Source organism: Syngnathus acus, chromosome 15 (assembly GCF_901709675.1).
Source record: "Syngnathus acus chromosome 15, fSynAcu1.2, whole genome shotgun sequence".
Taxonomy (NCBI): Eukaryota; Metazoa; Chordata; class Actinopteri; order Syngnathiformes; family Syngnathidae; genus Syngnathus; species Syngnathus acus.
In genome coordinates, this window is record NC_051100.1 from 4,804,439 (window position 1) to 4,823,030 (window position 18,592).

Consider the following 18,592-nt stretch of genomic DNA (forward strand, 5'->3'; position numbering starts at 1 on the left):
TTTGTGTGCGAACATTGTATAGATAGTGGTGTTACAATAAAATGAAAATGACTTAAGCTATTAAGATATTAGGTTAACAATATTAATAAGTGTGTGTTGACGCTAAACGCGTGTGTTTGTGTGTGCTGCAGCAGCCATATTTGATTTTCTGAACTGTTTAAAGCAGGGGTCCCCAAACTTTTTCCAATGAGGGCCACATAACTTTTCCCTTCTCTGATGGGGGGCCGGGGTCAGTTTCGAACAGAAAAAGTGTGACAATCACAGGTGTCCCTAAATGTAAATATTTAGTGTTTTCCAGAAAACATACTGACACTCCAGCGCACCACACATATCCAAATATTAATAACCCTTTCTGAGATCAAATAGCCCTCTCTGGGTTCTTCACAGAATAAAATAACGTGGAAAATATATAGGCCAATAACACTATTTATGAACTCGATAAAGAATCAAATAACCCTCAGTGGGTTCTTAACAGAAAGAAAGTTATGCTGTGCCGTGCACAATCCTAGGTAAAAGTTCAACTTCGCTTGAGACCCCATTCTTCCATCTCCCGGCTCATGCGTCCTATTAAACCCCGAGACGCGCCCACCATACTTGGGGCCCCGACAGTCGCGACGCTGGCAACCTTTGCCCAGTCCAGATCCAACTGTTGCATGGTTTTACAGACTTTGTCGAAAATATCCTCCCCAGTCGTAGTGCCTTTCAGGCTTTGTAGGGATGCCAGCACCTCGCACTTCTCAAAGTTTGCGGTAACTCCACGAATAAAAATAAGAAGCTCCGCGGTGTCAAGTCAAGTTTATTTGTATAGCCCTAAATCACAAGCAGTCTCAAAGGGCTTCACATAGACAAACAATTGACAATTATTCTCAAAGCATCCCCTGATCTTAAGCTCCCAAAAGGGCAAGGAAAAACTCAAAAAAACCCTACCAGGGGAAAAATGAGAAACCTTGAGAAGGGACCACAGATGGAAGGATCCCCCTTTCAGGATCCCCCTTTCAGGACTTTTCTGCTCGCATTTGGCCTTGCAAGCTGGCGTACTTGTCTTTGTGACGGGATTCATAATGTCGGCGCAGGTTGTATTCCTTGAATACCGCCACCATCTCTTGACAGACGAGACAAGCAGTCTTTTCTTTGAATTGAACAAAATAAAAAAAGTGTCCACTGCGGGTTAAATACCCTGCGTTCGGAATCAATTTTTCTCTTACCCAACCTTTTTGCCATTATTCCGTTCTTTCACGTTCTATGACTGGGGTATGGGTGGCCATAAGGGTAAAAACGTGCTGGGGCATTTTTTTTCCCGTCTCTGGTATTGTTCAGGGGGTCTGGTATTGTTTAGCATTTTTTTCCGTCTCTGGTATTGTTCAGGGGGCCGGGTCTAATGCGGAAGGGGGGCCGTGTACGGCCCGCGGCCCGTAGTTTGGGGACCACTGGTTTAAAGTCAAATGTTTCAGCAACCTCAATTCGCTTTCCGCTAACACTAGCACACCGCAAGAGTTTGTGTTCTTTGTCATTTTGCTGTATTTTTTTTTTTAAAACAGACAAATCTTATACGTTTTAATGACTCCCCACAGGGATGGGCAAAATAATCGATCAATTTTGCAGAATTGTTGTTATTGCGTCTTGAAGCTATGCTCGCTTCTTGATTCATTGTTAGCCTAGTTTGCTATGCTGTCTAAAGAAGCACCACACATTAATTGGCCAATTTCTAGATTGTTTTGGATCCAGAGCAGCTCTGTGTGTGCGTGTTTTGAGATTAGAGTTGTGTGATTTTATTTGCCCTTTCTTTTTATACATGTTTGCGGTGTATATATAGTACATGTAGGCTGTTTTTTTTTTTTGCTTCATTGCCAATATGTTACTGTAGCAGACTCAATCTACAATATTCACCATTCAACCTTGATTCCTTTCACAGGCCAAACTATTCCAGCCTTCATTCCAGTCTGGTGTCATTGCTTTGGATTGTCTCTATTTATTATGTGACGAAATAAACACAGTGAAAATAGGCATGCGAGAGCTGTCCTCATGTGTTCCACTCAACTGGGTGTTCTCTGCCCTCTTGTGGTGGGACAACAAGTTTCACTGAAATACACTTTCCGTGAAACAGGGTTATATGAATAAACGTGAAGTGTCTTTCTGCCACACTTGGAAGCTTACTTCCGGGATCCTCCACATCTTTGTGGTTACGACCATCTTGAGGTCATCCATGTTTTCAGTTTTAGTGTTGTTCTGTTTCAGGAACTGTCAGATGCTCACCCTCCAGAAATTGGATGGATGGAAACCACCTACTCTCCACATGTTTATTGATCATCGTCATAATTGCATCACTACATATTTATCTCTGTTCAGTTCATGTGGAGGCCCAAGACACTCGTATGGATTAATTAAAACCCTGCGTGCTGTTTTAAAGCAGGAGACATCACGAGGCGCCCATCCCTGGCCTGGCCTCTGGTGTTGCTTACATTCTGCACGCTTGAGGTCCTTTTCATCCATCTGCCTGCCTCGTCTGTTTATCATTTGTGGTCCGGCTGGCATCTGGCTCCTCAACTACTAATGACTTCAAGTAAGATGATTCATCTTTACAACACAATTAAATACAAAGGTCAATTCTGCTCACTTTTGATTGATGTCACCGGGGAGGTATTAATTTGGGCAAATCATCGACCGTTCTTTCAAATGAATGACAGCAATACATCAAGTGACCTTTTTTTTAGTGGTGTTATTGGGGAACTCTAGAGACTCTTGAGTCCCCTTCCGGAGCAGATGTTCACCTCACGCGTTCTGTAAATGAATGGTGCTTTTGTGAAGCCACAACTGGCTAAATTAACCATAGAGAGAGGATCGCTCGGCTCCCCTTGGAGGTGGGAAAGAGAAAGAAAAAGCAGCGGTCAAACAGGCCAAAACCCGATGTCAAGCAGGGCAATAGACAAATTGAGTACTCGGTGCTGTTGTCTGCAATGCAAAAGTATTTCGAATAAGTAACAAAATCTTGCTGGTAATATTTTCCTGGGCACGTTTGATCTAATTTCTCAACGATTAATCGAAAACACGTTTGGTGCTGAAAGCTGATTCGGAATTAAGTTTGCTGAAGGCGATTGAAATTCAATGAATCCCACCACACCAGTTTTTCCTGTATTTGTTCTTTCAAATGTAGTGTCAAACAAGATGTGTCGCCATCTAGTGGTCGACAGTGGAAATCCACAAAAAACACTCGTGGGAGCGGGAGCCTGGGAAAATCCATGCACCCACTGAAAATGGTAAAAAAAACAATGGAAATATGTTCAATTTGGTGCTGATCCAAATGACAATGTTGGCGGTCTGTCATCTGATGGCTGCCATCCTTGTTTAGCTAAAATGCGTCACGCAGCAGGCTCAGCCAATCAAAAGTCTTGTTGTGGTGCTCCAGAGAAAGAGAAAGAGAGAGAGGGAGTGGATGTGAGCCAGCGGAACGTAAACTCAGCTGGAGTTTCTTTTCTCTCTCTCCTCAGTCCTCAGCTCCCATCCGGCAAGACTGCAAGCGCAGCACACTAAGTGGACTTAAAAAAAAAGCACACAAAAGTTTTCTCCCCAACTTCAATCATGTTGTGGTTTTTGTGTGCCATCCTGGCTTTGGCAGCGGACGCGCAAAGCTCCAGCCGCTTCGTGGTGGGCTGCCCGGCGCGCTGCGACAAGTCCATGTGCCCACGACCTCCATCGTCCGACTGCCCGGCGGGACAGACCCTCGACGTGTGCCAGTGCTGCCCGGTGTGCGCGTCCAGCGAGGGCGAGGCGTGCAGCGGCAGCGGCAAGCTGGGTGACCCGGTGTGCGGAGACGGCCTGGAGTGCTCGGTGTCCGGCGGCGTGGGCTTCACGGCCACCGTGCGCCGGAGGAGCAAAACGGGCATTTGCGCGTGCAAAGACGTCGAGCCCGTTTGCGGCAGCGACGGAGTGTCCTACCGGAACGTCTGCGAGCTGAAGAGGGTGAGCCGCCGGGCGCAGAAGCTCCAGCAGCCGCCGGTGATCTTTATTCAGCGCGGGGCTTGCGGCAAAGGTAAGCGGACTCTTCTTCGGGTGCGTGAAGTTTGGCCCGCGGGCCACTTGTGGTTTGCTCTGTTCTTGATTTAGGCACAATGCAGATTACATACTGGTTGAATGATTTATTGCAAGTAGAAACACAACAAAAATAGATATCAATCAAAACAATGCATTTAAGAGCAAGTTTTGTTTGATAATAAATAGTTGAACTGTTTTGCATTATTATCGTAATATTGTATCAATTTTGCAGTTGTTTATTAATAAATTACACATTTTGAACTTTAGAAAATTGTATTATTACATAATAACAAAATGTAAATAAGAAAACTATTTATTGGTTGATATATCCCATAAAATCAAACAAAGTTCACCCCGGTCCAATAACAATTCACTATAAATAAATTAATCAAAATATATGTCTAAAAGTTGTATAGATTAAGATTCAGATGCATGTACAATACTTAAGAACAATTCTTGAAAGGCTGTGGATGATACCTTGGTCACAGTGTCACACGATACACAAATTCAACACCGGTGTGGCTCGAGAAAAGAAAACCACGCTCAGATGTCCTCAGGCTGACATCCCGTTGTTTCATTTCCCTTCTTTAAATACACACAAAAGGCCGCCGAGCGTGACCTCATAAATGAACATTGTGGTTTCAAGTGGAGGCAGTGACAAGCGGTGCCAGCTTGTCGTGGTTACAACAACAAGCTCCTATTCTGTTGTGTTGCCGCATGTTCTTCCAGCGTGCCCTTTCAACTTTTGACTGCGTGGATGAAGTCGTGGCGTAAAGCTTGACATTGGCTCGCTCACCAAGCGGCTCATGTGGACTTCATCTCCTTGATCAAAAACACACCGCCCGTGAGAGACTCAATTAGCCGAGCAGACAGGAATGTTATTCCATATAAAATGGTGGACCTGCTCTCCATTAGGTTGTCATGTGAAAGGCATTTTATCCGAATCAGGGGAGCCCCAAACTCAAACTTGGCGAACCAATCTACATCGGAACCTTGGTCACAATTTCCAGAAGGTCGATTTAAATTTTACGCCAGCTCACACCACGGCTTTCTTGTCATACTGTGAAAATCACGCTGCCGGAATTAAGGTCGCTAGTCGCCTTAGTCGCTAGAACCGCTCGCTAAATATAGCAACCAAATCACTAAGTTGGCAACACTGGCTGTGCTTTGGTTAATTGGATCGATTTTAAAGAGTGTAACCGTATCTATTGCCGGCGAATCAAGTTAGCTTGTCCACAACGGCGCAAGATACAGTTCTTGAGTGTGCCAGTGAAAATACAAAGTCTAGCCCACCTAGAACGACACCGCACCTTGTGCCATACTTTTCGATTTCTATCATAAAAGAGTCTTGGGGTTGGATTTGGGGGGAAAAAATATGAAGAGGTTCTAAGAAATGTCTTCACTGCTATCAAAAAGTTTCAGAGGGCCTCCACTGGAGTGCTTTCCCATGTTGCCGAGCTCACAGACAAGACTCGATGTAGGAAGCAGACGCAGTTAAATGGCGGACATCCAACACCTGTTGTCGTCTCCCTCAGCGTCGAACGTAGCCAAGGCCAGCCAATCGTCACTCTCCCGTCTGCGTCTCCTTCTCAAGCTCCGCCGCTGCCCTCATACCGTAAATCTCTCCCAGCAGTCACATGACGGAACGTCTGCCTTTGATTGGAAGCCGCCAGCCCTCCTCGAGCAGACTGCACGAAGGAAAACACAAAATTAGCAACCCGTCGAATCGGGGAGGAGGTTGACACGCACATCAAAAAGTCGTGCGGGCGCAGCGGTCGGGGCGGCCCGTCATTTGTTTGTCACTCGTGAGCGAGAGGAAAGCTGCAGGCTGCCCTGCGGCGAGTCGGGGCCTCCTGCTTTTTGCTACGCTCCTGCAGCGAGAATTTCCACATCTGCACTGAAACGTGGAACGTTTTATTTGGCAGTGGAAGAAAAACGCGGCCCGTCGCTGCTGCTTCTCTGGAGATGTTCATCTTGAGAGTTTGAAAGCAAAACAGGACAGTGTTGACTCAAAAGAGCCACCTTCTGCAATGTCCTCACTTGATAAAAAAAAACGATCATGCATGAGATGATCTCACTTTCTGTCGGGGTGTTAATGTCAAATCCTAAAAGTGTTGTTTTTGGCAGGCTAACTAGGCCAAACGCTGCTCAGTCCCCTGAGGATGATATTCACTTGAAATTGGCCAACTTTGCTTTTACACACGTTTTAAACGCATTACGATGAGGAATAATGACGGTGATGTTGAGTGAGGAAACTGGGCAAGGGGGAGGGGGGGCGAACGAAAATCCAGACGCTGCAAATATTTTTGACACAACGGCTGAAAATGCCAACATGAGGAATTTGTTTTGGATCTCGTTGCATGCCGAGGACACGCGGGCCCAATAATCGCAAGCGGTGCTTGGAGCAGATTTCACAGATTGACGATGCCGAGCTCTGAACTCTATGAACTCTTCGTCCATGTTTGTGTGAGGAAAGGGTGCTCCTCTTTTTTTGGATGGATGGATGGATGGATGGATGGATGGATGGATGGATGGATGGATGGATGGATGGATGGATGGATGGATGGATGGATGGATGGATGGATGGATGGATGGATGGATGGAAGACATCAAGATGAGACCGATGGCTGGCGGCTGGATACTTAATGGGAGCGAGGACTGATGGATGGGTGAATAGAAGGAAAATGGATGGATGAAAAGGTAGAAGAAAATAAGGATGAATGAAAGGACATTCTGAGGGATGGGTGGATAAAGGGCTGAGTAGATAATGAATGAGAGGAATGAAAGATGGATTTAAAAAAAAAAAAAAGATGACTGAATTGAAGGATGAATCAAAATAAGGGTGCGTCAATTAAAAGACTGATGGCGGATAATGAATGGGAGGAGGGAAAGAAAAGTTGGGTGGGTGGATTGCTGAGTTCAAACATATAATTGTGGCGTCAGGTAAGAGTGATTTAGCCATCATCAAAAAGAAAAAAAATTCCTCCTTTCTATTTTTTATCATCCTTGACTTTGTCCTGGGAAACTCCAAACGCTCTCCTCCGCTTGCTGTAAAATTTTCCAATCAATGTTCCTGTAGAGGAGCGCTGCTAAAAGTGTCGAATGGGTACACAGCTTAATTACCAGGTGCACCTCGCAACGTTTCCTGACTTGCCCGGCGCCGCATTTGCAAATTACCGCTTGCATGGTGGGCCGGCCTGAGAAATTCGCAGCCAACAACCTGTGCCTGCGTGCGTGCGGACCACGAGAAGAAATGTTGAATATTTAAAACCAAGGTGCGGAGATAAAAATGGAGGTGAAGATTCGGAATGTCAGGGTTGTGTGTGTATGTGTGTGAGAGACAGAGAAAAAGAGTCATTGAGTGTGTGTTTGTGACTGAGTGCAAGGAGAAGACTGAGTGGACATTTTTGTGAGCGTGTGTCATTGTTTATGTGTGTGTGTCTGTGTGTGTGTGTGAGCGCTGGCGTATGTGTGTCAGACCTGAGCGAGACAGTCCGCACCGCACCAGAACTGTCATTTCCTTCCTTTTCATGACAAAGACAAGTTGTTTGTATTCTTGCGTCACTTAGCGTGTCGGTTTTTGACTTGGTGTTTGTGTATCATTGTCTCATATCCAATGTGTGTGTGTGTGTGTGTCCTACTTTGTATTTCCAGCTCAAGACAACCCAGACAGCCTGAGACATAAGTACAACTTCATTGCAGACGTGGTGGAGAAAATTGCGCCAGCTGTGGTTCACATTGAGCTCTACCGCAAGTAAGAAGCAAGCACCTGTGTGTGTGTGTGTGTGTGTGTGTTTTCATTTCTGTGTGTGTGTGAGTGCTCTCAAATTTACAGCCCACCTGTGTACTTGAGCGCCCGCTCACATGAATGCGAAGCGTTTTCCTATCCAAATATTTTGTCTTTTTCCTCATCCACTTTCCTGCTTCCTGTTTCGGGTCACCTGTGTCGCCCGATTCTTCCTCCGGTTTCTCGCGGCATCGTCGTCGTTGCGCTGTCTTGCCTCTCCAATCTGTCTTGAATTTAATGCACCACTGCTTTTGTTTGACTTGACACCAGAGTTGCAAAGGAGAGGCTTTATGGTCCACGTCCAGGAAATTTCCGCAAACTTTCCACTGGGAAACTTTTCTGGGTTTATTCATTTGGTTTTGCCATAAGCAGACATGCATGCAACCAAATCTACAAAACTAAAGTGATATTTCTGAAGTTAATAATATGAAAATAGAACAGAAAAGAACGGTGTCCCTCAAGGCTCACTGGTTAGCACCCTTCTGTTTATCATTTGCATGCAACGTCTACAATTTCATATCAATTTTTTTTTTTTTGACCCGGTAAGGATGACGTACTCCAAGCGCGAGGTGGCCGTTGCCAGCGGCTCGGGCTTCGTGGTGGCCGACGATGGCCAGATTGTGACCAACGCCCACGTGGTGGCCAACAAACACCGTGTCAAGGTGGAGCTCAAGAGCGGCGCCATCTACGACGCCAAAATAAAGGATGTGGACGAGCGCTCCGACATTGCCCTCATCAAGATCGAGGCGCCGGTGAGTGGTTAAGACGCTTACGTTACGGGGATTAACACCAAGACATAACATCCTAACCATAATTTTGTCAAATGAAAGTCAGCTAGCTTAATGCTAACACTGATGGCTACTTATTTGTTTCCGTAATTGCTCTGCCATTTTGCTTAGTACTGTCTAGACGCTTTCTATAGAGTACCTGTTTTCTTTCAATAGACCCATAATTTCCAAACCTCCATACTAACATATCATGTGATTATTGCCAAGGAAGCTCGAGTTTCATGCGTAGGACTCTCACTTTTGTGCCCCGATCAACTAAATCAAGGCTGTGCCGTTCCTCATTTTAACGGCACGGGTGGTTGTCTGCTGGTGGTAAATCACAATAATGCAGATGGAGGGTAAAGTGAAAATGCAGGCGCAGCCAAAAGATGTGGAGGGGGGAGCATTAGCTCCTTTTAGGTTCCCACTCATTACGATGCTTTTATCCAAGCAGAACATACACAAACGTACGTTTGGTTTTCAATGAGCCGTGCTTCGCGTGTCTGCCTGAGGTTCGTGAGGACAAGCGCTATAGAAAATGTGTTTATGTAAACATTGAAGGCAAATTAGAGTCTTGGGTGAACCTGGCATGTTTTTTGGGAAGCTGGAGAAGCCACACAAGAGCGGAGGGAAAACATGCAAATTCAGCACAGGGAGGCCCCGTGCCAACTCTCGGATCCAGCGGTTGTTACCACTCAGCCAGCGTAATGTCATAGGCTTACCCTTGCTGCTGCGTAAAAAAGAGCATTAAAACAACAACGCATAGATTATGCGCTCGCTCTCACTATCTGTCTGTGTTTATTTCTCCGTCTGCTGGATGCGAGGCATTCACGCGACATGCTAATGCCTACATGCCGGAATGCATGGCGGCAGGCCAGGGTGTTCCGCGAAGCGCACGCGTACTCATTTTGAATGTTTTAACCCATTTTTGTTTTAACGTGAGAGATCCCACTGACCATAAGTATCGCAGTACCGAGGCTGACCTTTGAGAGGCAGCACAGCGCCACAGGGTGGATGGAAAAATACAACGAAGAACAGAGGACGTGGAAGCTAGGCTAATTTTTAGTTTGTTTGCTAACCATTGCGATTGTCTCTGATTGGCCTGTTTCAGTTTCAGAATTTCATTGGGAATAAAATCAGGAGATACTTTTGTAAGAAATTGTACATAATGTTAAGCACAAGGGGAGTTACGTTACAAATTCGACCAAAAGTTTTGCATGAAGGACAATCACTGTTTTCTTCTGTAACAGAGCGACTTTGTTGTTTTTCTTTGTTGTTTTTTTCGCCTTCTCGTCCTGTAATGAAGTCGGGAAACGAGTGGCAGAAGAAGCGCTTGATGACAGGCTTATCCCTCAGGGGGCTGTTCTGCTCGGGTCGTCTTGCATCAGACGCCCGGCCGCTGCCTTGGCGCTGTCATTATATTTGTTTTTGTTGTGGAGACACGACAAAGATGGTGGCGTGTCCTCGCTGTAGCCTGAAATAATTGAAGTTGCGGTCCCTTGCTTCACTTAACTAGTCACCAAACAAGTTTTGATATAACGCGTTTAACGATAATCGAAAGACGCAGAAGCATACCATTTTTACATATGTACTTGTTAAATACTTGTAGTCCATAAATGTCAAACAATGCAATGAAACCCAGCCATCGTGAAGGTAACTGAGTGTGACTCCATATTCTTATGCCGCTACGCAAACTAGTTTATTACGCCCCCGTTCATAACCTCAAATGTCACGACCGTCATAAACTGAGAGCCCCGTGTAGAACGCAAAGACTTCTTTGTCTCATCATCCATCGGTGAAAGTGGACTTTTTTTCCATTCCCGAGGTTTGTGGTCAAGCCCTTAAACTCTGGGGAATACATTACGTCTGGAACTTCAGAGAATACGGGAATAAGGGGAGGGGAGGGGAGGGGGGACTTTGGTTTTTGGAGGGCAAAGGGGTTGAGAAACAGAACGGGGGGAAAGCCAGCAATGTGGTCAGTTGGTCTTGAGGACGGCTGGTCTCTGTAGTCTTTGAGGCTACTTTGAGTACTGCGGCACGTGGCCATGCACAATAAAGACTCCTATCATATCATTATTTCACTCAAAGTGGATGTATTCACTAGTGTAATTTATTCATATGTAATGAAAGCCCAGAAAGTCTTGAAAGCTTCACTTTATAATCGCTCGAGAGAGCATTTTACAGGCTGGCTTCTGCAGCATAGCTTAGCTTTTTTCACAAACAGGATTTTACTAGCCGAATAAACCCGCAAACACTTGGCCTGGACAGTGCACATATTAAAAGATCTGTACTGAGTACAAGGAGAGAGAAAAAAAGAACATAAATAATGAGATGTTTAAATAGTGTTTGTTTGCTCTTGTCAGCTAACATCGTACCTGCCTGAACATTAGCGTACCAGCTCAGTGTTAGCGTCGATGTATGATGTGCATTGTAAACAAAGTGAGAAAGCTTGCTAGCAGCTAAAATGTTAGCTAAAACAGTCGCGAGCTTCATTCAAAGAAGGGTAAAGTTGTGTTTATTGTAAAAAAAAGAAATGAGCAAGTATTTAGAAGATGATATAAAAGAGCGCAAAATGGCCCCGACATCAACACACGAGCAGTGTGTTTCCACCTATTATTATAAACCCAACATTCTCGCTGGGAAATTTGCCTAGTGCTGGTTTTGGTTTTCGAGACGCTTTAGGAAACATGTCTGCGTTTATTTGCAGAGAGAGAGAAAAAAACAAGATCCTGTGTCCGTGTATAAAATGTGCTCCGGCCATTATCTCGTTATCTGCTACATCGGGTAAACGTTTCCTCAGGAAATATGAGATTCTGACATTGCATCCCCCGACAATCAGTGGCTGTGGACAAAAATATGTGTATACTGTATGCATGTGTGTGTGAGTGGAAGACAACTCAGCAGGGACATGGAAGCCTGCGAGTGTGTTTGCCAGTGGAAAGACCTTCATGGACAGGCCAAAATGAATGAATCACTTGAATTTCTCCCGCTGTTTGACCCCAACTTTGCTCATCTCATCTCTTGTCCCATGTAAACTAAAGAGCCTCCATTTAACACTCTCATGCTTTCTGTGTGGGTCCGATGAAATTTTTGGGCCTTTTAATGGACAGGAAATACTTTACCACAATGGTACAGTGTTTATTAACAAGTCATTTTTGAAGGATTGGTTGTTGTCTTGCTTTTAAACTGGCATCCCTTCCTCCACCTCTTTCTAAGATTATAACACATGCCGGCATCCCGCTAAGATGCCTCTCGAATACATTATAATTGAGTCAGGCGTATAAAATCTCCCTCCCGGCCGTTACTCATTCTGAGACGTACACATGTCCACATTTGCCTGTCCACACACAGTCTCCGCCCACGTTGAAGGTCACATGTGGCCGGTCAGCATCACTTAAGTGGTACACATAAGTACACGTTTGACGGTAAAGAAAATGGCCACACCATGCCTCATCTTCTCATCATTGTGATTTGGGAAGTTCAAAGAGTTTTCTCTACGGCGTCTCGCCAGAGCTTGAACACATCAAACGCGGGCGCTCGCTCTTATGTGAACTACTGGACCTTTAGCAGCTCCACATGGACGCAAAGTGCTTTTTTTGCGCCCGTGTCAACAATGTTAGCTAGCTTAGCTTTGTAATCGCGGTGTGAGGGTGGCTCTGACTAACATCTGGGATGCTTTTTCGAGGACAGCCTTTCACGTAAATCTAGTGGGACATGGTTTCAGAATTTGCACTTTGTAGCCCATCAACAATGATGCTGCATTTGCATCTGGCTTCCATTAAACGGGAGTTAGTCATGTTGCTTTTAACGGTGCCTTGAGGCAAGCTAGCCAATAAAGCAACTTTTACTCCGATGCTCTTCTTTTCATGGCAGCTGCGTACCTGCAGAGGAGGTCACACATGTGTAAGTCATAAGTAGGCCAGAAATATACACAAGCATTAAATGTCGAGTGGAGTCATTTTGAATTAAGTCATGTGACTGGACTGAGCCACCTCCGCTTTTCTGTCCATACGTCTGATTCATTCCACACCTCCTTTTCTCTGTGGGAAAATTTGTCAAATGCGGGTTCCTCCGTTCCTCTTCCCGCCGCCGAGAATAAATTAAAAGGAAATTAATTGCGACACTGCCGCATGTTGTGAGTCAGCGCCGTACGTTCTCTTAACATAGACTCTGCTTAGCTGTCATTTTTTTTTCTCTTTATTTGTGGACTTGACACCCATGTGTCACATTCTCTTCCTGTAATTTGTGGTGTCCGTTGTTCCCATCTGATTGCAGGCCCCTTTTTGTGACTTTTGGTGAAAGGCGCGTGTGCATTCTGGCTTGAATAGCCGCTGTGAGTCACGGCTCTCTGTTGACCACAATTTGTGACACTTTGCTGACTGGTCGCGGACATTATGTCCAAAAAGTGCTTCGCACCTGAGTGCCGTTACCTTGCCGATAAACTGATGCATTTGCCACTTTTAGACAGATTTGCATTCGGACTGTTTGTGGCTCTGCACTTCAGCCCCACTAATGCATCGCTTTTGCTTTTTAATGTAAACCATAGCAAGGAGCGAATGAGCTTTTCCATTTCTCTTTTATAGATTTATTCCTTTTTAAATTTGATTATTAAAATTGTGGGTATTGCCATAGAGACTACAAGTCAGGTGTCTGTTTGTGTTTGCACATGTCAAACACTGCCCGGTTTATGCATACACACACATGCACACACTCGGTGTGTTTGTGTGTGTAGGTATCACATTTGCTTTTCACACCGCAGCGTCGACCAGACAAACGCCACAATGTCCCGACGAAGGCGGTAGACTCTCAGCCACTGGCGGCGCTAACGGGGGGGACTGAGGGCCGTGGGCCCCCCCTGAAATATTTTTATGTTTTTTATTTATCTTAACTCTTGATAACTAAATTTCTTCATCTTAACTCCTGATAACCAAATCAGACAATATGATGAATTGTTCAGCTCTGGTTCTCATTGATGGTTTTTATTGTGTCTCTCTGCTCACTTTGAATCAAGACTGGACACCAAAGTACCTATCATTATTTTCTTATGCAAGAAGTGAGTGTTAGTAAAGTGGCAGCGGCGTGATGTGGTTTGACTTCAGGCTTCCCAGCAGCATGAGATGATTTCACCAGCGTGGCGAGATAAATATAACTTTGCTCCGTGTGTCTGCTCCTGCAGCGCGAGCCGCCATGTTCGCCGCTTTGTAACTAAGTCGGCTAAACTGTCATTATTTACCTACACAATTTTTTTTCCAGCCATCTGTTTCCACGCACGTGTAGCAGAATGCTTTGTCAGCGAGGCTAAATCATCTCGCCGGCTAACGTTTTAGCATCGTTTGCTAGTTGCAGGGTGTGCTCCGGGAAAGGGGGTTATTGTTTTTTTATGGGAGTGCTCATTGCGTTCCTTTTCCTTTCACATTGCAGACCAAGCTACCTGTGCTGCTGCTGGGCCGCTCGTCGGACCTAAGGCCGGGCGAGTTCGTGGTGGCCATCGGTAGCCCGTTTTCCTTGCAGAACACCGTCACCACCGGAATCGTCAGCACCACCCAGAGGGGGGGCCGGGAACTGGGCCTGAGCAACTCCGACATGGACTACATCCAGACGGATGCCATCATCAACGTACGTGGCCCGTACGATGGATACAGCGCCACACGGCGAGAAAACTCAAATATTTATGTTTATTTTTCTTGACAGTATGGCAACTCCGGTGGACCTTTGGTCAATCTGGTAAGAGTTTTTTTTTTTTGGTCACTTTTGGATCAAATCTGCCCGGGTTGGACTGACCCAAGAACTTTAGTTTTCGTCCTGCTAAACACATATGAATCATACTTTCAGGACGGCGAGGTCGTCGGAATCAACACGTTAAAAGTGACCGCCGGCATTTCCTTTGCCATACCCTCGGACAAGATCCAGCAGTTCCTGGCGGAGTCGTACGAGAGACAATCCAGAGGTGAGCTGAATTTCCATTGTTTTGATCTTTGTCTTTACGCTATCATGCGAAACGTTGATGTCTTAATTCACTCATGGACGCCATTTCAGAAATAGGCAGCTAACATAAATTTATTTGGTTGGGCTGGGCAAGCCTACCAAAGACTCGGCAGCTAAATTTTCCATTACATGTCTTCATTAACATGAGCAATTATGGAATTTGGGCAAATCCCTTGGTGTTGGGAACATTTTCTAGCTTGCATCAAGCTAAGAAAAACAACTGAGGAGATTAGTGTGGAACTGTCCAAGGCGTTTATTAAAACCCTGGAAGGAAAGTGGTTAACCAGCATCTTCCAGGCTGGAATATGGTCGGGGGGGAGGAAAAAAAGATGTGCCGTTAAATTATTTCCACAAGCGTGTTGTGAAGAGAACTCGCGGGATTAAGACGTAGCAGCTGTGTTGTCTTTAGGAAACCGCTTGTCATCAGTGAGGCTAATTGGAGATGAGAAGGTGGCAGTTAAATGCCGATGATTGTCTTTGGCCCTCTTGGAAGGTGACGGCTGCATCAGGTCAAGAAGATAATTGGAGCGGCCATGCCAACCGTCATGTTAAGTGCCAACTGAGCCTTCGGAGGAGCAATTTTACGATCTGGATCGGGTTCAAACAATTCAGTTGGGTCGTTCACAATATGCAAAGCGCCAAAAAATGAGGTCAGCTGGCTTCCTGGTTGTAAATGATGAAACAAACCCCATGAGAATCTTCGGAAAATGTGTAATGATTCATCCGTTATCAATAAGAATTGAAAAATACAGATGATAAGCAGGCTGAAGCTGGCAGGGAGATGAATGACGTCTTCATGTCTCTCCGCAGGCACGACATCAGCGAAAAAAAAATACATCGGCGTGAGGATGATGACTCTCACTCCAGCGTACGTTTCGCATGATTGATGGCTCCACTTTTCTGCATTTTTTATTCCTTACATCTGTTTTCCCTTTTTTTTTTTTTAAACATTCAGATTAGCCAAAGAGCTGAAGAGCCGACATCGAGACTTCCCTGACATCACCTCTGGCGCTTACGTCATGGAAGTCATTGAGAAGACGCCAGCTGCAATGTAAGTGATAGTTTTCACACATGACTCCCAAAAGATAAAAAAATCACAAAACATTATGGGTACAGCGTGAACAGATAGACGGATTCGATGGACGCATGGTTCTTTATTGCTTGGCCGGATCATGTGACTTACCTATAAATCACCAAATACAATTCCAGCGATGGTGGTGCCAATTCCTCTAAAACCTCACACAGGAGGGTTCCTCTCCACATTGCGGTTTCCCTGTCTCTGCCCCACCAAGCCTCATTCGTGTCCACTATGCACAATAACATATCTGTGGTGCACTTTGATGCTTTAAAAGAGGAGTGCGTGGGCTCATTCGAGAGAACCTTCCATTAGCCTGATGGGCTACAGAGCAGGGTTGTAATAGCCTTGAAGGAGAGGAGGCCTCTGGCGCCGCTAGTGAAGTCTCAAAATAACATGTATAATGATATATAACATAATAACATAATTAGCGTCATGTATAAGTACATAACTGCTCCTAATGTGGATATGGGAGTTCAAAACAACCAAAAGATGACATCGCTCCATCTTTGCACAGAGAAGAAGAAAAAAAAACAAAGAAAATCATAAAACAAATATCTACAGTACGTTGTGATGCTAGTTTAGCTAGCCAGTCAATAGAGTTTTGCACTATATGTTAGCATTAAGCTAGTGGACTTGGCCCAACTTGGATGTTAAACTAAGATTCCTGTGTTAGTCTGCAGAGAACGTTGAGTAGCATTCTACCTGGAGGACGGAGGAGGGTAACGAGGGGAGCACCCGTGGTGTTAATTAGTGCGTGCAAGCGAGCGTGGTTGCGGTGCTCCGTGTTTTACAAGGGCCTCTTAATTAAGCTCTTGCAAAAGCATTCGCCTTTTGATACGCTAACTGCATCCATATGCTCAAATCCGGATTTAGTCTTTTCATGCGTGTGCCTGATTGTGCCCGTGATTGCGTCGTCATGAACATGTTACTCCTCCCGACCAAAACACGTGTGCATAAATGGATCCATTGATGAGCAACACATGACATCAACCTCATGTCTTTACCATTTGAAATTAGCCATTCACCGACCAGCGAGTTAAAAAAAAAAAAGATCACAGATCCGATCACAAGATGCAGTGATATTTAAATAGTTTATTTACTGTATTTTTTTAAATTATTTACAAATAAACAGCGCATGACAGACAACTGAATTTGGGAATCGATGTGTTCCTTGCGTGTCTTGCAGCGGCGGCCTCAAAGAACATGACGTGATCATCTCTATAAACGGCAAGAGGATCTCCACGGCCAACGATGTCAGCGCCGCCGTCAAAAAGGACAAAAGCCTCAAGGTGGTGGTGCGGCGTGGTAACGAGGACGCCATCCTCACCATCGTTCCCGTGGTGATTGACCCCTGACCTCTGAAACTGCAGCCAGGTTTTACTCATCAGTGGTGGACTACACGGTCGTAGTGTGTGTGTGTGCGTGTGTGTGTGTGTGGGGGGGGGGGGGGTTCTATGGACACGCTATCCTCCTGTGAGTTGCCAGATTCTGGAATATTCTGGCCATATGCCTTGAAAATAAGCAACTGTACGGATTGCTGTAAAAAGCCATGTTGTACTTCCTGTGTGTGTGTGTGTGTGTGTGTGCGTGTGCGTGTGCGTGTGCGTGTGCGTGTGTGTGTGTGTGTAGGTGGGTGCGTGGGTGTTTTCACGTTTCTACTCTTATGGTCACCACCAAAAAACAAGATGCTATTGTTGTCTGTCTTCTTTTTTTTTTTTTTTTTTAAATATTATTGCTCAGTCAGGCCTTCCTCTGCACTTTTGTAGCTATTTCGAGACTAGCTGAGCATATCTAATGTGTATAATTATTGTGTTCTAACCTCTTTTTTTACTGACAAAAAAAGTACTGTAGAATATTTTGTTGATTATGTGACGTTTGACTGGAATAAATGGTTTCGCCGATGGCTTTTGAAGCAGTTTTGCTTTTGCATTCACAAACTGATTTGTCATAAAAGGTTGCAAAATGACTGGTGGACAACATTTAAACTGAAAAATCAAAATAATGAATGTGACAGAATTCAATTAAAAATAAATAATAATAGAATAAAGTTATATAATACAAATAAAAATACTAAAATTAGTACAAAATAATAATATAGATAAATATATGTTGTTTCAAATAAATGCAAATAAAAATACCATTTCATATATTTTGCTTGTGCACAAATGACCCTTAAAAGGCCCCAGGATAGGAACTGAACTTTCTGAACTTTGTATGGCCCTTCAGGAATCCACAAAGTTTGACATTTTCACATTGTATTTTGTCTTTTGCATCATTTCTTTATGTTTTTGTTCATGCATGTGCACAAACATGGTTCAAATTCAATTTTATAGCCATTGTACGGTCTGGCTAGTCGCCTGATTGTACAATTTGGGCGAGGGGCTATGCGGCAAAAAAGCCAAACAAAAACTGCATGCACCCAACTCAACATTTTTTCCCTGACCACACGTTTGGATGGCCTTCCGATTACTGTTACGTATTGTATTCCTTTCCCTCCACATGGAAAAATACTTTATAGATGTTTGACGTAGCCCACAGGCATGTGTCATAATTTTAAGTATTTAAGATATTTGTGGTTCAAAAGGGTCAAAGGTAACATTTTAGTGGAAAGGGGACAGCAACAAGACAAATAGGTTTTCTGCCGTTATGTGGTTTGAAGATATAACTCCATGCACAGTAGTTTACTGATAGTAAGCTTACGAGTACATTTAAAATAAGCAGACAATTCAACAGTAAAATCAAGATAAAAAAGTCTAAATGAAAACATAAGAAACATTATGCAAATAACAAAACTCTAAAAAAAAATCATTAATACTAAGGCGTGATAGTAAAATATTTTCAACATTAACCCAGGGTGTCAAGCAGAATTGCTTCATCAGCTAAATAAATTAAAATCAATATAAACTCGATTTCATTTTTTTACGGTCCTCTAGCGTACCCTATCGT

At 44.4% G+C, this 18,592-nt stretch overlaps 1 protein-coding gene across 1 annotated transcript; it reads left to right on the forward strand.

Annotated features, from left to right (window-relative positions):
* Positions 1-3,342: 3,342 nt before the first annotated feature.
* On the forward strand, positions 3,343-17,558 carry LOC119135063 (serine protease HTRA1A-like). The gene is made up of 9 exons (XM_037272390.1): positions 3,343-4,027; positions 7,684-7,783; positions 8,364-8,568; positions 14,005-14,199; positions 14,275-14,307; positions 14,416-14,530; positions 15,379-15,436; positions 15,524-15,619; positions 16,833-17,558. Exons 1-9 carry the CDS (start codon positions 3,577-3,579, stop codon positions 16,999-17,001), a joined length of 1,422 nt encoding a protein of 473 aa, XP_037128285.1. The 5' UTR covers positions 3,343-3,576; the 3' UTR covers positions 17,002-17,558.
* Positions 17,559-18,592: the final 1,034 nt, after the last annotated feature.